This window comes from Girardinichthys multiradiatus, chromosome 6, assembly GCF_021462225.1.
Source record: "Girardinichthys multiradiatus isolate DD_20200921_A chromosome 6, DD_fGirMul_XY1, whole genome shotgun sequence".
NCBI lineage: Eukaryota > Metazoa > Chordata > Actinopteri > Cyprinodontiformes > Goodeidae > Girardinichthys > Girardinichthys multiradiatus.
The window spans coordinates 28514881-28537794 of record NC_061799.1 but is presented as its reverse complement, the minus strand read 5'-3'; the positions used below and the strand labels follow the sequence as shown (position 1 = coordinate 28537794).

Genomic DNA, 22914 nt, shown 5'->3' with positions numbered 1-22914 from the left:
TTGAACTCTGGTATGTCACCCATAATGTTGTGTGCATTTCAATATTTTGAGCAAAACTGTGCTCTTACCCTGCTAATTGAACATTCACACTCTGCTCTTACTGGTGCAATGTGCAATCAATGATTGGCTACCAGGCTGGTCCAATTTAGCCATGAAACCTCCCACACTAAAATGACAGGTGTTTCAGTTTCATTGTCCAACCCCTGTATTCATCAGTTGAGAAGCATAAAGAGGATGGTTGCCAACACTTCGTCGCCTCAATGCTTTGCCTCCGTGGTAATCTTCTGGCCAGCTCTGAAAAACTTTGCAAGAATTGCTGTGAAGGATTTTTTTGAAGTATTTTCTCTGTGTGAAATTTAACTGACCTTGTTACCTGTTCCAGGGGCGATTTCTGCCTGACCTTTCCCAGTCCTCCATTGTGGTACTGGCTATTTCCTGGAATTGGACTGAACCTGGCAAGCGGGGCTTCTTTCCTGACTCTAATCCTCTCTCTGGCGGTTTCCCCGGAGTCTCCAGTAAGAGAATGTTTCAGTTGGGTCATGTTCTGAGGTTCAGCCACTAATCATTTCTCTTTGTGTTCTTTCAGTGACGGGAGATTAGATTCGCCGCTTCTGTTGTGCTTGACCAAGTTTTCAATAAACTTCTTTATTTAACAAGTTCTCTGAGTGTCTCTGCATGTGGGTTAAGTCGGCTGTAAAAATCATGACAAAACACAACAAATAGCCTCACTTTCTAGAGACCAAACATGCTTGCATTACACAGCTGGTGGAGGAAAAGTACAGTTCTCTGAAAGCTGGTGGCAACCATAACACAGGACAGAAAAAGACAGGGACCTCTTGCACTGTTGACTTGACAAAGAACAGGCCAGAGATGACCTCAAAACTTATCCTCTCTTCCAGTATGGTCTGCCTGTTTTTCGTTAAAAACAATTGTTCCAAGGATCTTAAACAGAAGTCAAATTAACCAGAAGATCTGTCCTTATTGCACGATTTGGGTGCTGTACATTGAGGAATCGATAATAACGAACACGTCATAAGCACACAAATGCACTAAAACAAAGAACAAAGGTTACATAGATACACTCCCTGCAAAGTAAGAAATCTGGCAAACATATAACCAACAAACAGTTAGCTTTACCAATCATTACATTGTCACATCTTTATTAACATCGACAAGTCATCGACTGGATTACCAGATGTGTAACAAGCTACATATGTAATTTTTGGTCTGGATTATGTTCTGACCAGCACCAGATCCCATTGGGACTGCAACAGACTTGCCACTTGGAGTACAATGAGACCTATGTTTTTTGTGGTGCCATGTTCTTTCAAATCATGAGGTTGCACTCAGATTTTTGTATTACAATACTTGCAGCGAGCTTTAGAGTCATCCTCTGTGACAGGGGCAGTCCACGATTTTAGCTCTAGATCAGCATCCCATTCTTTTCTGTATATTTTTTTGTATTTTCCCCCTTCAGCATGATGCTATCTCTCAACGTCACCTTCGAAGGATGCAGCCCCTGGAATATATGTTGGTGGTTAGGCATTTGCAATAAGTAAACTGGTTAAAATGTTAATAAAATACTGTATATTAAATATACAATGTTATAATTTGATTTATAAAGTTGACACCCTGCTTTTGGCCACAATAAAGAGAAAAGAGATGTGTAGTTTCCTTGCCTCATTCATATTTTATATCAGTACACCTTAAATCAATGACACATCTTTTTTCTGAGTGAATGAATGGGGTTGTAGTGGTTGTAACGCTGCCATCAATAAATAAACAGTTTGTCAGTCATGGCCATGTATCCAGATAAGCTGCAGAACAATGGACCTTTTGGTGGCATGCTGGTCTTCTGAGAGGTCTGCCTGTACTTGGTGGTGAGGGGTTTTGATGAAAAACACCCCATTGTCCTTATCCTGCAACTGAGCCAGTGCAGTGGAACGATTCCTTTGGAGACTCTACCATAACGCATAAAAATAGGTCACTTTTTCCACATGGACAGGTAGGTGCACCCTTTTATTGACCGCCCACCCCTGACCCTGCAAAGATGTAGATTATTTCCCTTGCTGTAAGAATTTAATTAAAATGCCTGAATTCTTACCAGCATTTGTATGTACCTGCATACACAGCATGTTGTTGCAATAAGTTTAAATAACATAAAACTCTAAATATGTTTGCCTCGTATGCTGCTGCTTCACCATCATTGATCTTGGGAAACAGATTACCTTGACAACAAAATCTGTAATGAAATTAAAAACAGTAATTTATAATCAAAGCAGTATTATTTTCAGATTTATTCATAGTGGTTATAAAAGCAGTGTAAAGTCATTCCAAACTTTGTAAAAAAAAATGTGTCTATAACAGATGTTACATTAACTGTGCCGATCCCGACTTCCGTTCAGGGAAGAGAGAATTGGTGTGAGTTATGAGAGTAAAAAGGCATACCTTTTAGCAATAAAGCTATAACCAATGATTCTGTCACATCGAATACAGTTTATAACTTTTGTAGTATCACTCCAAACCTTATGTAAACATGCAACCGTAACAAACTTTAAATGAATGACGCTGATCTGGACTATGATGTTAACTTACTTATGAAGGGAAAGTAAATGAGAGCAGACAGAGCAGTCGAGATTACATCCCAATTTTATACAGCAATACCTTGAGAGTTTTTTTTTTACTGCAAGTATACTTTGAAAAAGAAATTAAATCCCCTCTAATTAAAACTTTGGAATAATTCAGAGATTTTAAATAATTAATGCCATTGCTTATCTGTTTCTTACTCAAAATCTGTTAACAAAACACGATCTAGCAAATTGTGTTCATTTTTATTAGTGTCTTTGGACCTAAATAGTGTAAATCCCTTGAAAAAATATTTACAAGATTGTTATCCTCTACTGTTGCCTAAAAGGGGAACTCTGTGTTTCGATTTCTGTGATAGTCTGTGACCTTAAGATCAAGTGTGCAGCAGGGCAATGATCCAGAGCACACCATATATTATATATATCATATATTTAAATGTGGAAAAAATGCAAAAATATAAGAAATGTGTACAGGGGCAAATATTTTTTCTTTGCACTGTAGATTGCCTCATATTCTGAGCCCGGTTCTAATGGAGGTTCTTTATATTCAAAGCAATATTTTACTCTTTATCATTGTTCCACGTTCCATACATAGGATATTTACTTTAAATGAAGATCAGATGCAATCTACAATTTGTTTAGATGTACAACTTGTTACTATAGGACATTTTATAATTTATTGCAGTTTTGTATTAAATTGTCATTGGAAAATGGAATGTGAGTTTTCCTCTTCACTGTCGCTACATGCATGCTCAGTATGAGGGATGCTGCAAAGTCAATGCAAGCGACTGTCCACTGTCTCTACATGCTCAGCCAGGAGGAGTGAATACTACAAGTCACTGACTCAATGCAATCTATTGGGTTTCCTTAGATAGAAAAGCTTTTAACCAATTTGAATAATAAACTGAATTTGACTGCACTTTTTGATAGTTAGGATTAATTGGAATGTATGTACCTGACTTGAAATCTGTATGATTTGACTGAATTGACTTGGTAAAGCGCCTTGAGATAACATGTGTTGTGAATTGGCGCTATGTAAATAAACTGAACTGAACTGAATTGAAGTGGATTAGATTTATATTAGATTGTGTTGTAGTTGGGTGGTTTTGGATTTACCTGGACTGAATATTTTTGAATATAAATTGGTCTTGTTTGCTGTATTTGTATAGTTTCCTGAGATAACTTTGGTGAACTTTGTGAATTGATGCTGTATAAATGATTGGATTAAACTGAATCTCGATGAACTGGTACGTATTAGCTACATCTGTGGTCAACCCCTAATTTATTGACAAGATTAAATGCACTGAATGCTTAGAAATAAATCAACCTTGAACTCTTCTTGTTCGCTGATATTTACTTTGATACAATAGCAACAAGGCTGTTATCAATTTACCTTGTCAGTAACACAATCTGGACGGGTCATTCACCTGTTTAAGACCTTCGAACATCAAACATTTCAAAATGGATGTAAAAGGAGCCTAGAATTCACAAAAATATGACTGCCATCTAGTGGCCAAACGTTTAGGATTAAACTAATGCAGGGACAAAATAGCATTAAGTATCTGTGAGGAAGGAGATGCTTGCATCTCTGACTGTACTAATGATTCTAACTAGGTCTGCAGTTCCTTCAGCTTCTGCTCTGTCAATGGAATGAACAGTTCAGAGTAGGTCATGGTAAGGTTCTGTAGCTATGCAACCAAAGGTTTGCTATTTTATTTATTTGGATGGATGTTGATTTCTGCTCTTGTGACAGAAAACCTTAATGGCCATTTCTTTCCATACAAAGAAAAAAAAAAGGAAAAGTCAATTAGATAGCTTTAGTTTTATTGTAAGTATTTACTTAAGTACTTTACATATGTTGCTATTGTTGGAAAAAATAAATGAATACTTCTTCACTGCACAAACAGATGCTGTGCCTTGCAAAAGTATTAAGCAGATTAAACATTTTTACATTTTGTCACTTCAAAACTCCAAACAGAAAGTGACAAGTGGTTTCCAAACTTTTTCCCCACATAAAAATATGAAAAGTGTGGTGGGCATTTGAATTCAGGCCATCTGAGTCATTAGTTTGTAAAGAATAAAAAAAAGTTGCACATGTAGAAAATGGAACATTTCTTCTTCGCAAAATATCTCAAGCTCAATCAGATTGGATGCAGAGTGTTTATGAAAAACAATTCTCAATTTAGCCCTTAACTGTCTGTGATTAGATTCCCCTCCATGTGACAAAATGAGAATGGCTTATCAACGGCATCCTAGTCCAAAAATAAGAAGGTAATGAGAGTAAAAGCACTTTGCAGTGAAAGGAACATAAATATAACATAAACTCTAAAACTTCAAGTTAAGTGAAATCTGGTTGGTTGTTATAAGCACAGAATGTTGGAGAAATGTCCCTGAAGCAGACATGACGATTATGTTTAAATTGCTTTACTCAGTATTGTATGTCATAGCAATTAGCCACAATTTTTAAGCTAGCTGTTTAATATGTAGTAGATGTTACTAATATTTATTAGATGTTTTTGTATTGAACAAGTAATAATTAATCAGGCTGCCAAAACTTTAATGAACAATATCGTATGGTATTTGGAACCAGCAAATCATGTGCCTTGTTTGGCTTCCTCTGGTGCATCCCAAAGATACTTAGTCACAGAAAATGTGGATGGGTCATGTCATGCTTGCTCATCACAAACAGTGGCTATTGTGTTGCAGATCACATTTAGCCACACATTTCCATAATGTTTGCAATGGTTCTCAAGAGAGTTCTGAGTTTGTTGGGTGCAACATTGTCATCTTGTGGCAAGAGATGCCCAAGGGGAAAAAGGTTTAGAAGATGTGAAACAGAGCTGCTGTTAGCACCGTTGCCTCACAGTGAAAAAGTTCCTGGGAAAAAATCGTGGCACACCTTTCTGTGTGGAGTTTGCATGCCCTTTCTATGCATGACTAGTTTTTCTCCAGGTACTCAGATTTGCTCCTACTGTCCCAAAACATGCATGTGTAGATAACTGGAGGTTTTAAATTGCCCTAAGGTATGAGTGTGTGCGTGAATGGCTGTTTGTCAAATGTAATGAACTGGAGACCTGCGTTTCAAACATAAAGTACTGCTGTTAGGCAGGGGTCCGCTTGAACCAGAGTAGGGGAATAAGTAGCATTTAATTTCTGAATTTTCAAAACACTTCCTGCCCACATCTTTAAATATTGTCAATATGGCAATCACAAAGCCTTGACTTTGGAGGTTAATATTTTGCTCAGCAGATTGCCTTGTATTGAATCATTAATAAACGTCACATGCAATAACTTATGCACACCACAGCATTTAGCATCTGCAGAGTTTTGATCAGAGCTTTTCGCATAAGAGTGCATCAAACACAGGGGCTATATTGCTACAATCTGAGGGAATCTTGCAGCATTGCTGGCAGTGTTGTCAGCGTCTGGAGTTCACTGAGTTATAGAGCAAGGCAACAGTACAGAGGAGAAGTTGCAATAACGCATCACTGATAGTTTGAATGACCCTGATGAGGTCTGCTGTGCCTTTGGCCTTCCCTCGTTTCTATGACATGGTCAGTTAAGACAAGATGATGTCAAAGACTAAAGCCTTGTAATTCTGCAAACAAAGCTTTGGTGTTTTGTTAATTCAGATCATATTTTTAAAGATGGATTCTGATGCTTAGAAGGAAATCCTCAGCAGCATGTGTGCAAATTACCTGAAACTGTTCAAATTTTTTATCAAAAAAAAAATTAATTCTGTTATATGCTGAATTATAACAAGTAATTTTCTAAACTACACAATTTTGTCAAAATGTAGCTATTTTATTTTTCCTAAGATTTCATTACATTTTTGATAAAAATGAATTTCCACTGCTTTTTATAATATCCACTTGCAGCCACTTGCTTCATTGAAAATTGGGAGGCCCAGGCTGAGGAAAGTTGTTGACATCCTCCTCAAGGCTTTTCATCTTAGTTGCTTCAGCGTTGTCCAGCCTTAGCAAAACTGGCACGGGACGCACTCGGCCCAAGGGTAGGAGATGCTCGGCTGAGAAACTGAGAGAAAAAAAGTGAACAAATGCGATGGGACTGCCACCACTCACAGGCTGCCTGTGGGATAGTCCCTCCCAGCCTGGTGAGGCTGCTTTAATGATAGCGTTGGGAGAGGAGAAGAGAGGAGGAGTCCAAGCACTAAGTTGGATGTTATTGTTTTTTTTTTTTGTTTTTTTTTGCTCTGGTGTCACTCTTTTCGGTGATGGGTGGAGGAAGAGGAGGGTGAAGGGGGACATCCAAATCACAGGCTGGAGCTTGATTTGTTACATAAACATGGACCTTTGCAGCCCCCAGTCTGCTCACATCAAATTTGCTCTGTAAATACATGTGGATGAAACTCTTGGGATGACATTGGTGGTGGCCAAGGAGAGTTGTCGAGATGTTCACTCCGCAGTGCTGCATCACTTCACCTCACAGCTCATGGAAACCTCTCAAGGCAATCCTGTTTGTACATAAAACAAAAAGAAGTATAGATCTTTCTCATAAAATATTTTCATTATTATCTCCCAAAACGTAATGTTAAAAAGAAATATATTGCTAATATATCATTGAAGGCAACACTAACCTTATGAATATTAATCCCCTTTTTTTCTATCACATGATAACAGTCCTTGTAACAAAAGCAATGTCAAATGATGTCTTGCAGGGGAACTCTGTTATATTTTCCTGGCTATAGGCTGTCCAATCAATATTTATCAGCACCAACAACAGTTTCCCAAAGCTAAAACAGCCTGACTCGTCTGAGGACAAAGGGACAAATCTTTTATTTATTTATTTATTTTTTTGTTAAACACTTGCTGGGGTGCTGTTCTGTGCTTTGACTAAAAACTTTGTACAATTAGAATACATAAATGAATTCCTTTTAGCAAAACAAACTGTTATTATTTTCTAATTATCTCATTTCACCTTTATTATTACATGTAAGTCAAAGTTATAGAAAATATTTTACAGGCATTCAAATTATGAAACCATTTTGACACTACAAAACAACAAAATAATGTTAAATAATGTGCCAATATATACTGTAAGTGTAGTTTGTTTGTAAATGAACATATCATGTTACATTTTGTATAAATCTCATATTTCATTCACTAATGTCACATTTCAGTTTGCTTCAGGACGACTAGCAGGTTAGCAACCCAGCAATCCGAAGTACAGAAAGGGAAATTATCTCATATGAAGCGCAATAGTCCTCAAAACCGTCTCATGGTTTCATAATAATATTTAAGGACTAGCAATGGTTGAAACATAGGAAATACCGTGCATATAAAAAGTCTACACACCCATGTTAAAATGTCATGTTATATTTTTGTGACATAAAAATAAGAAAAAGATTAATCCTTAACTTTATCACCTTTAGCATAACACATATCCTGCATAATTCAGCTAAAAAACAAGCAAATCTGTTCAATAGGAAAAAGTATATAATCTGCAAAGACCTTTTTTTAGTGTGCATTTCCTTAAACGTATACCTATTTGATCCACCTTTTGAGTCGATGTCAGCGTTTAATCTTATTTGGTAGGAATCTGTCTCAACTTAGCAATAGTTGGCTGCTCTGCCTCACAAAACCTCTCAAAATCCATGTGACTGTGAGGACAACCCTTGTTCTAATCCTCTTCAGACGCCCTCACAGATTTCCAGCCAGATTTAGCTCTGAATTCAAAACCTTTTCAGAACCTTATTTTTCTTTCAGTTAAGTGATTCTTGTTGATTTTGATGCATGCTTGTTCTTACTATGTTGATGAAAAAGAAAATCTTCTTTATATTCTGCTTTCTGGGTAAAAACTGACTGGTGTTCATGATTTCATCCACCTTTACAAAAACCCAGTTCCATGTGAATAGATGTAAACCCAGAACATGATACAACTACCACTCTATTTCACTGTGGGTATGCTATTCTCTTGGTGATGTAAAGTGTTTTTTGGTGCTTAACCTTTGAAATTGTGGCCCAGAACTTGGTTCTGTCAGACCATAAGCATCCTTTTGGGAGATTTTAGCCAGGCCTGGATGTTTCATTTCATGTTTCAAACACATTTCTTGCTGTTTAGACAGAAGGAAGCATTGACTTTTCTATGTCTTGTCATGGAAAATTTGCTTGACGTGCAGACATGAAACATAAATTGTTGAAGAGTTTGCTCATGGTTACAGTCAGATTATGTAGTTGTCCATCACTGCATGCTGTGAAATGACACACAAATTGTGACAAAACATAATTTAACTTGACATGCTGATGTGCCAACTGGTATTCACAACTGCAGAGATCAGGTTTTGTGTCTGTCAATAAATACAAACTCAAAATTTTGAAAACAAAAAAACCCAAAACACTTCCTATTGATCTTCACTAAAGCATCTGCATCTTTTGGATTATTTCTGAGAGGAGCTGAATGCATTGCAACTAAAAAACACGTGCTTGTTGGGTCCCTTGAGCAGCAGATCACATGTCAAAACTCCAAATGCTGTGGTCACTCCAGTAGCATTCCCTTTCTCCATTTTTTGCTGCATCTCTTCTCATAAATGAAGAGGCTTGCCTCAGAGGTGAGGCCCCTGGTAAAAGGGTTCTGCAGTCCCAGATGTCTAGCTCTGGGATCTGTTAGCCCAATATCCACTCAAACAGAAGGAGATTTTGATTTTGCAAGGACTTCAAATAGTATTTGCTATTAAGTGCTGCTTCCTTTCTGTTCTTGTAATAACTAGATATACTGTGCCTTACAAAAGAAGTCATCTCAATTAAACATTTACACATTTTTTCACATTAAAACCATAAACGTATGTTTTTTACTTGGATTTTATGTGATACATCTGAACAAGGTAGTGCATAATTATGAAGTGGAAAGAAAATCATAGTTTTAATTTTAGCGAGCAGAATTAGCAACCACAGTCGACCCTAGTGTAATTTAATCAACCTCAGTATAAAAACTGTTGTCCTGTTAAGGGTTCAGGGATAAAGCAATGGCTTAAAATGCCTAGAAGCAGCCTAGATGCTCAAAGCACCTCTGGAGGAGCTGCAGACATTCATAGCTCGGCTAGAAGAAAACATGAAAAAGAAACATGATCCAACACACATGAATCAAATGGCTTGTTTCCTGCCACAATATGCAATCAAGTTCTACAGAGTCCTACTAATGACCAATTTATTTTAACTCAGGTGTGTTTAAAAAGAAAAACGTCTAAAAGTTGCAGGACTCTCGCCCTTCGAGGACTGGAGTTCCTGTGTTGGAGACTTCAAAAGACTTTAGATTGGAGTGGAGATTCGCATTGCAGGAGGATATTAACCCTAAACCTACAGCCAGAGCTACAAAGGAAGGGTTAGAATAACACACAATTATGTGTTACAATGGCCCAGTCCAAGTCCAGACCTAAATTCAATTGAGAATTTGTGGTTAGACTTAAACATTGTTTACAGACACTTTCCATCAAATTTGACTGAGCTTGAGCTATTTGGCAAAGAAGAATATAAATATTTCAGTCTTAAGATGTGCAAAGCTGGTGGAAAAATACCCGTAAGACTTGCAGTTAAAATTGCAGTAAAAGATGGTTCTATGAAGTATTTATCAAAGGGTACAGAGAAATGCCTTACTGTACAGAAATGTATTAGTTTAATTATAAACATGCCACAATTATGGTCTTCTTTATGTCTTTATGAAATAACATCCCAATAAAGTACATTGAAGTTTGTGGTTGATGTGACAAAATATAAAAACATTCAAGGGCTATAATTACTTTTACAAGACACTGAAACACATTTTGTTACCGCTCAGGCAACAATCTTATTGATGTTAGCAAAGTGGAATTATTGAGCATTATTCTTTGCTTTATAACCACATAAATATTACAGTAAAAAGATTACCAAGGGCCATGTAAAAGAAACATTGTACAACAATTACTGTGACAATGACCAGGCTTGTGTCATTAATGCAAACCAGACACTAAGCCATTTATCTCCTCCTCTTTTCAAAAATAATTTCCCTTTCCAAAATGTGACGGCAAGTTCTGGCACGCAGAATAAAGTCACGATGAATTTACTTTCCAGTTTTAATTTTCCATGAATCATTCCCCCTCTTCTGTCCTTTGCTGCGTTGTTACTGACTAAAAGAAACAACTGACTATGTGTGTGTGTGTGTGTGTGTGTGTGTGTGTGTGTCTGTGTGTCTGTTTGTGTAGGCCATTGTACTGCTGCAGAGCAAAGTGATGGCTAAAAGTGTAAACTCAAAGTTGGAAAGGACATGTTGCAGGAATGTAGAGTGCGATCTGTTCACTTTTCTGTTATCTGGCTATCTGCCGGGTTGAAAGATCTAAATATTTTGACACTTGACATGACTGAGCATACCTGCTGGTTACATTTTAGCTGATCTACGCTGAGGCAAGGTGGCTTATGTCTTAGTGACACTTTTGTCCTCAAAGTCCCTGTCTTTGTCTCCCTAAAGTTGTTTCTTTATAACTGTCACCCATTGTAAACTCTTATGTAATCGACAGATAATAAAGAGGTTGCAAACCTGCAACTGTGCTAGCTGATTGTGCACCCTTTGTGACTGAATCAGAAATAAACTGATGGCAACATATCTTCGGAACCATTTGCAAAGACTTAAAAGTACATATCGATTTTCTCAGTGAGCTATTGCTGTTTAGAAATCCTGGGAGGCATGCTAACATTAAACTAAGACGCAGGAATGGAAACACAGAAGCACAGAGAGCAAGATAAAGTAAGAGAAAAAGAGAGAGAGAGAGGAATACTCATCATCTGTTACAAATGTTGCTCATGAATGTTGGGGGGTTAGACTGTGTTGAGTTCAACACGTTCACTCAGCCGGGTGTTCATTTCAATCTGCAGTACAATATCCTCAAGTCCGAACCCTTGGATGAGAGTCACTTGCCAGAGGATGATTTTTTTTTTTTGCGTCTCTCTGTTTTTTTTATACTTCCTTCTTGGGCAGAAGGGTGGTGTAATAGAAACCAGACACGAGCCAGCATGTGAGACATCCATCCACAGCAGCGAGACCTCACTTCTTCTCAGAGTAGGATAACAGGATTAGAAATAAATTCCAGACAAGGAAATTAGGCCTCTAGTTTTTAGTTAATCTGCATGTTAATAAAACAGAAAAAGCAAGTGCATTAGGATGGAAGGTGGATCAGGCTGTGTAGAAAAAAATAAGGAGGGAAAAGGACCACTCCAAAAAGGGAAACGCATGTGCAACTTTTTCAGGTAAGTTTTTTTAGTTACATTTATTTCCCAAAATGTATTCTGTACAGTTACTCTGTTAACTCTTTGCTTGTTTTTCTTCTAAGTTCATTAGAAACATTTGAAAAAAATTAAGTGTTTAATTTAATAATAATAAAAATGTAATAATGTAAAATATATAAGCATCTGCATTTATTATAAAGTTCCTAAACCTTGTAAAAGAGTTGTGTCCTTTTCTAGAAGGTCCAGATTAACAAATCTAAATTTTAATGCTTGTTGTTTATGATTTAAATATGATCATTCAATTCACAATTGATAAATAAAAATCTCAATTTTGTTCAAATTTAAAAAGCATAGATATTATGACATGTCTCTGTGTGTGCATTTTCTGTGCTTCTTTTTCTGTGGATTTCTTCCTTGTTATTTTCACAATCACAGATTCTTGCTAAACCATGTGAACTGTATTGACTGTATCTGTTTTTAAGTTTAATCTAGCAGGGCATAGAAACTGCAAAATAAAAGAGCTTACTGCAAATGCAATAGAATTTGCCAAAATGAAATTTTTCATCTGTTGTTAGAATGAAATCACCCTAAAATTAGAATGTAGGCTAATAATGTAACAATACAAAAATTTAGATAAGGAAAAATTTATACCGTTCCTTTAAATTTCGTACCGTTTGCTCATACCAAGATACATTACTTATAACTAATATGGACTCTGTAGTTCTGTGACCATTGTGAAAATAAATAAATAAATAATAAAAAATGCACATATGTTAATGTGGATGATGAAGGTACAGTTGGTGCATGATGTTATTTATTTATTTTTCTTACATTTTATCTTATTATAAAGATGATTATTAATTTATTTTTACATTCTAATTTATATTTGCTAAAATGCAGAAATAAATTAAATTTTGATCAAAAAAACAAAGAAAAGATCTATATTTATTAAAAGAACAAACAGAGACATTGGCAAAGCAGTAGAGAATTGGCTATGAACAGCATGACTTCACTATTGTTGCTAATTGTTTACCCATTTATTTTAGCCCGGGTGACACTATGATTAACACTATAAGGTATAAAATACTGGAAGGGGAGGGAAGGGCTTGTGGTTGGGGCAACAAGCCTCTACTGTTCACTCATATGGCTGGGTAGATGGCATATCACTCAACGGGCAGTACAGTATCACAGTCATGAGATCAACATGGACTCTGTACTTCTGTAGAGTGAATGAAAGTGCTAAGCTGTCTCTTCTTCACAGCTCTGAATGCCTCACAGCATCTGCAGTGACGCTGGCTGTGAGGAGAGTATGACCCTGTGCGATCTTATGTCATCCTTTTTTTCCCTCGTGCACAACTACCGGCATGTTGTGCTGAAGCACTCTGACTAGATCATACTTTGATTCAAGAATGGTCTCCAATCCATATGGTTACCCTTTGATTTTCCGTCTTTTGTCCAGTTGTGCGGGTGTGGTGCACTTTGGTCCAATTTATTTATGACAATGACTCTTAAGTGGGGTGCTTGATGAAGGGGTTTTCCTTTGTCTTTTAATCTTTTCTCAGCTATTTTCTGTCATTTTCTTCCAATTTACCAAGCATTCATTGGAAAACAGTTAACTACAAAGCAACATCCCACGGTGGTGAAAACTAAAGAATGCCATATGTCTGGGATTCTGTTTTGGATTGTAATCAAAATAAGAGCAAGAAACTACAGAAATTTCAGATCATGAGTGACTGCCATTAAAATTCATTTCTGTTTTTTTGTAAAAGGAAGCAACATTTCCTAAAACCCATGAGTCAAAATGACTTATGGGTGCAAATCAACTAGTACCATGTAAAATTCAGATGTGGATGAGTTTTTAAGGTGGTTTTGGTGACACAGGGCCATACATGGTTCTTTATGCCCTTCAAAGTGACTTTTAAACACTGTGTTCGAAAAAATGATACAGAACTGAGCAGTGTCTTTAAACTGTTTTCATGCAATATCTGCATAGAATTTCCACCACAGATTGATAGTATTGGTGCAGGAATTAGTTTTTTTTGTTCAGTAATTTTCTTTGTCATTAGGTCAAAAACAAGGAGTTTTTTTCCCTTCATAAACTTCATAAAATATGTTGTACCTTTATACATTTTCTTGTTCTAAAGCCTTGATGTTTTCCTTTGTTCTATAACCTAAAAGTAGAAATTAAGTTGAATTAAAACAAAAACAGTTATCATTTTTTTCAAAGGTCATGCAGGTCTAGTTACTCTAGACGCATTTTATTTATTAGAAGCAATATGACTCTTAACGATGTAAAGGTTGTTGATGCCTGTCATACACTGTAGAAAAATATATTTCTTGCAGTGGTGCTCTGAGCCAGAATCTTTGGGTTTTGATCTAAATATCTGATTTCAAATATCTGATATTTGATATTTTCTGATCCAGAACTCTTTCACTTAAATATTTAGTTTTGCTTTTGGTTCTGCTGTTGCACTGTCAGCAATACAACTGCAGTTTGAAGGAAAGTGATCATGCCTATGTTATGCTCTCCGGGTGAAGTAAAGACTGCTGAGATGGAGGGGTGATGAACTATGCCTCAACTCAAAAAGCATTTGCTGTCAATTTTGGCTTATTTTTACTGTGTAAAATACTGAGGAAATATAAAAAATATCTAAATCCAGCAAGAACTTTCCTTGGAGACAGGGAAATTTAAGGAATGTTTCTACTGTAGACATTCATGAGCAGGGGCAATGTTACACATATGTATATAAAGGCCTGAGCAAAATAACAGCAAACAGCTTAATAAAATAGTTTGGTTTGTTTTTGTTTTATTAAAATAAAGTCAATAACTTAGCTATGCTACAGCAACTGTGTATTATCAGTTAGCTTCGTTAGCACAGTTAGCACAGCAGCAGTTTCTATGTGTAATTTCTACACTGGAATTTTTCCTAACTTGTGTCACTTATGCAGCTGCCAACTTTACCAGATCCTTTATGCTCTCTAACATGTTGAGGTTGAAAGCTCATAAGGATAAAACAAAGTAACTTCCTGCATTTCAGTTTCAGCCTTCCTGTTGCTACTCAAGCTCCTTGTTGCTCCTATAGAGTTCTGGAGTTCTTTCTTGAGTTATTATTACTCTACAACCTGGCATACCTTTCACCACTCAAAATGTTTGTAAAAACACAACAAAAGGTTATTTTATATGTTCTCCCTCTTAACACTATGTCTCCAAAGAAGGTGATGCTGAGCAGGACAGTGCTCTCACTCTGTGGGCTACAGACTGTCCAATGACAGCAGGCTTGTGTGACAAACTCCAAATGTATGTTCAAACTTTAGGTCAGTCTAAAGAAACACAACCACGGAAAAATCAGATAACTATTTCTTAAGTTAAGGAGATTACCATGTATATTTTCTTATTTCAAAGTCAAACAGTTTTTTGATTGTAAGCTTAATCTTCAAGAGCAAAATCAGGGGCTCTGGCTTGGTATGCTCCTTTGCCAATTCGCACCCCTTTTTCATAGCTAGAAATTGCCATGTCTGCCCTTCTTATTTCTATTTTGTACCATGACCATGTACTTACAATAAACCGTTGCATGTCAGTTTATTTTGCACCGTAGTTGAGTAATTTCAAAAATTATGGAGTGAAATGGTCGTTACTCTGCTCAAATCTGTTTTATTTTAGTTCAGTTGTATATTATAATAACATTTTGTAAAAATTTTCTTGGACCATTTATTTTGGTTGTAATCCCCGTTTTGGCATTTTCACTCTCAAAATTTCAAAACCTTTTACCCAAGATCACCCAAAACATGATCTTAATCAATACAGGCTCATGCTGTCTGGATCAGTGGTTCGATCGGTGGCTTTGACCTCAGTAAAAGGCCCCATACCATCATTGGATCAAATCATCTCAATCTCTATAAGTTGTATTTTGTGAAGGTTTTTTGAAGGATTGAGGTCTTTCAAATTTATTTATATTTCTTAAGCTGCTGAAACAAACTCTAAAGGTGACAATGAAAATTAGTTTCTCCTTCACTAATAAAACTGTGGTTTAGCATCAGAAATCATGAGTTCAATGGCCATCAAAATGTAGGTTGAATTTACAATTTTATCTTTTGTTTTACAGATTGTAGTTAAAAGTCTGTAGGAGCAACATGAGCTGGAGCTTTCTCACCCGCCTCCTGGAAGAGATCCACAACCACTCCACATTTGTGGGGAAAGTGTGGCTCACTGTGCTCATCATCTTTCGCATTGTACTCACAGCCGTCGGAGGCGAGTCCATCTACTCCGATGAACAGACCAAGTTCACCTGCAACACCAAGCAGCCGGGCTGCGACAATGTGTGCTATGATGCCTTTGCCCCCCTCTCGCATGTTCGGTTCTGGGTCTTCCAGATAATCATGATCTCCACTCCCTCCATCATGTACATGGGCTATGCCATCCACAAGATAGCCCGATCTTCAGAGAATGAGCGCAGGAAGCATCAAAGACTCCGCAGGAGGCCACCTCCTCACACAAGATGGAGAGAAAGCCAACATCTTGAGGGAGTCCTGGAGGAGGAGGAAGATGATGATGCTGAGCCGATGATCTATGAGGAAGCACTGGAGGTCCAAGAGGCCAAGGTACAGCCTGTGAACAGCACTAGCAAAGAGCCACCAAAACACGATGGCCGCAAAAAAATCCTGCAACAAGGCCTGATGAGAATCTATGTTCTTCAGCTCATGTCACGAGCTATTTTTGAAATTGCTTTCCTGGCTGGACAGTATCTCTTGTATGGATTTCGAGTTAATCCCTCTTATGTGTGCAACAGGGTACCCTGTCCACACAGGGTGGACTGTTTTATCTCCAGGCCTACAGAAAAAACAATCTTTCTCCTCATTATGTATGTGGTGAGCTGTCTCTGTCTCGTGTTAAATGTGTGCGAGATGCTTCATTTGGGAATCGGCACATTTCGGGACACTCTTCACATGAAGAAGAACCGTGGCCGACATCCCGCGTCCTATGGCTATCCATTTTCACGAAACATTACATCCTCCCCGCCTGGGTACAATCTCGTGATGAAAACAGACAAACCCAGCAGGGTCCCCAACAGCCTCATCCCCCACGAGCAGAACATGGCCAACGTAGCCCAAGAGCAGCAGTGCACCAGTCCGGACGAGAACATCCCCTCCGACCTTGCAAGCCTGCACCGGCACCTGAGGGTGGCGCAGGAGCAGCTGGACATGGCCTTTCAAACGTATCAGACCAAAAACACCCAGCAGACCTCCAGAACAAGTAGCCCTGTTTCTGGGGGCACAGTGGCGGAACAAAATCGTGTCAATATGGTCCAAGAGAAGCAAGGAGCGAGGCCAAGATCAGCCACAGACAAGGCCGCGACCATCGTGAAAAATGTAAAGACCTCTGTATGGATATAAAGATTCATCTATTCTAGGGAACTGACATTAAAAATAAATCATCCTGAACTCCAGAGCTGTAAAGGATGAAGAGATGTAACTATGAACAGCAACAACTTAGATTTGAATCACACTAATTAAAGACGTAGGGACACTGAAGGTCTGGTCTTCGGAAATAAAACAAAAAACAAGAACACACAGAGATCCAACTCAATATAATTTACAGTAGTAGTAGATGTCGGTAATAGTTAACAAAATATACCTGCTTAGTATAGCATCTTTAATTCCAGCTTAATTACTTTGCAAACTTTTAATTTAATTTTTCATCACTGAAACTGAAAGGGATTCATTTAGATAAAGTGAGCTTTTGTAGTGGAAAAGGGAAAGTAAAGCATTTGAATTGCACTAGGAAACTTTTTGTTTTACATATACTATTATTGATAGAGAGATGCATGTTTTACATTTAGATAAATATTTTTGGATGTAGAAGCAATTTAAATAGAACTATTTTAATAATGACAAGAGAAGCAGTGAATTATTTTCTGGGAACAATTTGCACAGAGTGATGATCTTCAGGCATTGTGTGCAAAGGCCTTGTCTGTGTGTTATAGTTTTTAAAACAGCTTTGCTCTGTCACATAAAAGTAGTGAAAACAAACTAATTGTAACAATAGTTTTTACTAAATAGTATTATCCTGCGAGAAAACTATACAGTATTTACAGCTGGGAACTTTAAACAGATGCAGACTATAGTAGAAATCCCATCATTATCCTTTAAGAAACTGTTATCCTATGTTCAGATGGGTTAAGTTTTTCGTTTTTCTCTGTTACTGAAATTATTGAGCAATAGGGAATCCTGCTTTTACTGCTTTCAAATATCAAAGTGCCTCAAACGCTTAAAGACTGTTTTAGTATTATCTTCATGGCTGGGTTATTTAATTTCAAAACTTCCTGTTGTGAAGAAACGCTCTGCTTCAGTGACATATACTCCAAATAAGGGCATGTCTTAAGGAACACAAACTCTCCAATCTAAACTCTGAACTTTGAAGAAAGTTAGCCTGTTAAAATGCTGTAATAGCAAAAAGCGTTTTAGACGCCTTAGAAATCTTTAAGGCGTCTTAGAAATCATTCAGACGCCTTAGAAATCTTTAATAAAATATTTTATCTGAAAATAATTACATCAAATGTCACTCGTTGTAAATATTTAAAAAAGCTACTTGTACAATTGTAAACTGTTTTTCATTATCGGAAAAGCAAATGCAAACGATAGGTAGTAACAGAGATAACTTTAAAGCTGCATATTGTAAGCAATAAAACCTGGTAAGAATTATATACTAATTACATCAAATTATGACAGCATATTTCCCATCAAATTATTTTGATTTACTCACATAAATGTCAACAATGTTTTCAAAAACCAAATGCCAAAATCTTTCTTTTTGTGTATAGTCAGTGGGATTTCAAAAAGAGAGTTTTTTTGTCCATTCTTCAGATAAAGATAAAGTGTAAAATTGTGCTGATTTTCCTTTTATATAAAAGAAATAAAGGGACTGAAATATTGGGTGTGCAGAATTTTTTTCTTTTACCTTTGGTTTAAGCATCTGTTATCCACAAATGATGCATCTTGGTATCACATTTACTCACACATATAAAGTCTAAAGGAAGGTGCACATCTAGCACTTTGTTGCAGGCAGTGCTGAGACTGAAAAATGTGTCCCTAAGAAAAATGAAGAGAGAAATAAACTAACTCTAAGGACAAGCTATGTTCGACTTTATAACCATACCCATGTTGTATTACATGTTACAGCAAATTAGTAGGACCACAGGAAACCACCAGGTTGTAAAATTGGCCATAATATGTCATATTATTAAAGCATAATCTGAGTTTTAAAAGCTTGTTAGAGTGCCGTGTGAAAATATTCATACCCCTTGAACCTTTTCACATTTGGTCACATTATACTACCACAAACCTCAGTGCATTCGATCAGGATTTTACATTGTATACTATATACAAAGACAAAGTGTGTAATTGTGAAGTGGAAGGAAAGGGATACATACTTATATTTTACAAATAAAATCAGAAAATTGTGGCATGCATTTGCATTCAGCTCCTCTGTCTCAATACTTTTAGAACCAGGTTTTGCTCCAATTACAGCTGCTAGTTTTTTGGGCTATGTCTTTCCAAGCTTTAGACATTTAGATACAAACAATTAGCCCATTCTTCTTGTAAAATAGCCCAAGCCCCGCCAGATTAGATAGTGGATGTCTGTTAACGTCACATTTCACGTCTTAGTTAATGTCTTGCCACAAATTCTCAACTGGATTTATGTTTAGACTTTTTGAACACATGAATATGCTTTTGTGTTGCAAAATAGTTCAAGCTCAGTCAGACTAGATTGAGAGTGTCTGTAGACTTTAGGTTGCAAGAGGGAATTATCATGTTTTCTGCAACAACTTTATTTGAGACAGTCTTCTATTAAAGCCAGTTTTGTGGAAAGGACAAATAATAGTGGTCCACTCGGTAGATTCTTCCACCTGAGCTGTAGTCTGTGCAACTCCTCCACAGTTACCATGGACCTTTAGACTGCCTCTCTGATTAAAGCTGTCCTTGCCCGGCCTGTCAGTTTAGTTGGATGACTGTGTCTTTAAGTCTTTTTCGCTACACTTCATAGTTATCCACTTCTTTGTGTTTGTCTTTAATGTCAAATCACATAAAATACTGTGTGATAACATCTGAGAACTTTCATGGGGTGTGAATACTATTTTAAGGCACTGTATATGCAATGCTGTCAAACGAATGTAACAGAACAGAAAACACGCTTTACTCAAAAATGTGGTAAATTTTAAAGTAATACAATGGAAATACAACTGGAAGAAAACAGGTTTGCCAGAATTGTGTGTGAGAAGCTAGATCGCTTTGGTAAATGTACCTTTGCCACTAGCCAGTAGACATATTATTGTGCACACAATTCAACACATAGTTTTAGTATTTCTGCATGCATGCTTTGTTTTGCTTACGTTAAATGAACAACCTAGCAAACAAAATCAGTACAACGTTAGGGGTAAATTCAAAAAGCTTCCTTATCTGAGTGATAGATCTTTACTGTATAGATTTTTTAAACTTGATACTAGTTGTGCTTTGTAGTGGCTAAAGGCTCGCTGACAGTTCTGATGTCATGAAGCAAGTCAGACACTGACAGTTTAGCAAGTCGAGTGGGGACCAGCAGAGATAAAAAATAGAACTCTACTATTACAATAAGAAGGAGCAAGAAAGACACTGTGTGCAGGCCTAGTGGAAGGGTCTGTGGGCAAAGAGGAACTATTACATTTTATGCTTTAACATCTACAGTGAATGTAAAAAGCCTTCAAATGACTTAATATCAACAATTTAAAATGCCTGGTCATTGTGATAATAAAAAAAAGACTATGATAAATCATTCCATTATTTATTTTACATTTATATTTCATTATTCAACAGAGAACACTAATCTGTTTGAACAAAAAATATAACAAAGTATTTTATAACCTGGTTTTGCAAGTCTGCACACCCTTAAACTTTGTTGAAACAGCTTTTGATTCAGTGCTAGCATTCTGTCTTTATGGGTATACACCACCACTAATTACAACAAATCAGATTACCATAAATAAGGCTATAGTTTGCAGACAGGATGAGGCAGTCATCAATAATAGGACAACATATGAATCAACTGTGAAATTACTAAACTAGGGTGTTTCTTCATAATTCTTTAAAAAGAAGAGATGCTCCTTAGCCTTTGGTTGGTACTGTTTATGGTCCATGTGTGACAACAATCTCCTTTATTCTCCATATATCTGAACTAAGGAGAATGATTTCTTGACAGAAGCCTTCTAGGCTTGATTGAAATCTCGTGAAGTCGTATGGGAGAATATGTTATGGTGTGACTGTTGGCCACATTCCAAAATGTAAGTTTGGAACAAAACAAAACAGCATATCACTGAAAGAACATTACATGCACCGTAAAATACTGTGGCCTGGGGTTACTTTTCTTCAGATGGGAAATCATGAACAGTTCGTTATCAATAACAGTGAGTTTTGACAAAAACCTTTTAAGGGGCAATAATTGCCAAGTCAATATGTGGGACGCTTACTGAGAAGAACAAAAAGAAGACTGGAGATCGGAACTGATTCAAAAGTTGGTTCAACAAAGTACAACGGGTAAAAAAAGGATTAAACATCTCAACTTTTTCTCAGTACAAATATTTCTAACATTTTTATTGGCATGACATTCACAGCAGATGTAAAGTTTGTAAACACCCAAGTAATCCACACATACAAAAAACAATTTAGTCCATAAAATAATGTAATGTGTAATGAAATGCAACGGTACAGAAAATAATTACTGAACACAGGAAGGAAACAATGGCACAGAAGTCCAAGAAACCATCTCATCTGCATTAGTATTTAGAAAGCATTTCTGCTGCTATGAGAAAATCAGTTCCACATGCTATTAACTCATGAGCTATAAAAATGTTTCTCATTACCAAGTATTGCAAAGAGTGATACAATTGGTAAAAGCAAAGAGACCTTTACAAAAAAATCTTTATGTTGCAAAGCATTCAATGACATTGCCTACAGCTGCATTTCTAAACTTTTTAATGTTCCAGTAAGGGTCATTGGAGCCATAATCTGGAAGTGGAAAGGAAGAAGCCATAATCTGGAAGTGGAAAGGACATCATTTCACCATAAACCAGCACAGCCAGGTGTCCCTTGTAAGATTTCTGGCAGAGGAGTCAAAGCACTTGTCCAAGATCCAAGGATCACTCACAGGGAGCTTCAGAAAGTCCTGGAAACAGTAGGTATAGTTTCTCCCATGAAGACGATTAGTAACACTCCGCTACAATGAACTCTATACACTTATGTACTTATACTTATGTACGAGATCATCCCACATTTTTACCCGTAACTTCTTTTGTTGAATAATTTTCTTTGATTTCTTTATATGTGTGGATTTTTTTGGATTATTACCAACATGTGGTGTGAATTTCATGTCAATAGACTTTTTGGGAAAAAAAAATGTAGAGAAAAATGTTTATGTGTTTAATACATCTTTAACCCAATGGGCACGTGTATATTCGCAATCTCTCTGCAAAATATGGCTTTTGCTAAAGCAGTGGTGGGCTGACATTGTCAAGTTCAAAGTACTTGCGGGACACACAAAAATGTGATTTTTGTGCAGCCTTTTAATTATTATTTTTTAAATTATACCCACTAACAGCATGTTTTGTTTTTCTGTTGAACCAGACAGTATATATGTCACAATAAAAGTGAAAAAAGTTATGACATTTTTTATCATGGTCTCATTTTTTTTGTCACGAAAACCTGGCATTCTACCAGAGTAGTGTAAACCTTTTATAATACTGTGTTGTATAGGAAAACTGGGTTAAAGTTACTACATTAAAATATATTGAAGGTTTACCATCCTCATTCTCTTTTCATTAGAAAAGAAACCACATCTGTCTCTTCTGTGGATGTCCTCCTGGTATAGCCACCCAGACAGTCTTTCTCGCTCCCCTACGATAATTTAAACAGTATTTTAATTTTCTATATGCATGTTTGCACACATACCGAGTAAATATAAAAACTTGGCCACTTAAAAACTACAATTGATAAAAGAACGAAACCCTGGTTGTTTTTGTTGAGCCGAGCCAAACAATTCGGATCCTAAAAGAGAGCCGGAAGTCCCATCATTAACAACGAAACTTTAAAAA

The 22914-nt window shown here is 36.8% G+C and overlaps 1 protein-coding gene across 3 annotated transcripts; it reads left to right on the top strand.

Moving 5' to 3' along the window:
• Nucleotides 1-1880: 1880 nt before the first annotated feature.
• On the top strand, nucleotides 1881-22828 carry gjc2 (gap junction protein gamma 2). 3 transcript variants are annotated; one of them, XM_047367862.1, is made up of 3 exons: nucleotides 11414-11818; nucleotides 15901-17164; nucleotides 21811-22828. In XM_047367862.1, the coding sequence occupies exons 2-3, from the start codon at nucleotides 15929-15931 to the stop codon at nucleotides 21811-21813; spliced, it is 1239 nt and encodes a 412-aa protein (XP_047223818.1). In that variant the 5' UTR covers nucleotides 11414-11818; nucleotides 15901-15928; the 3' UTR covers nucleotides 21814-22828. The 3 variants fall into 3 exon arrangements, with proteins under 3 accessions (XP_047223817.1, XP_047223818.1, XP_047223816.1); XM_047367861.1 differs by lacking the exons at nucleotides 11414-11818; nucleotides 21811-22828 and adding an exon at nucleotides 1881-2005 and having other exon boundaries at nucleotides 15901-18727; XM_047367860.1 differs by lacking the exon at nucleotides 21811-22828 and having other exon boundaries at nucleotides 15901-18727.
• The last annotated feature ends 86 nt before the right edge of the window (nucleotides 22829-22914 follow it).

Excerpts from the sequence above, each read along its gene's own strand:
- gjc2 (XM_047367861.1), top strand. The coding sequence starts at position 15,929 with ATGAGCTGGAGCTTTCTCACCCGCCTCCTGGAAGAGATCCACAACCAC.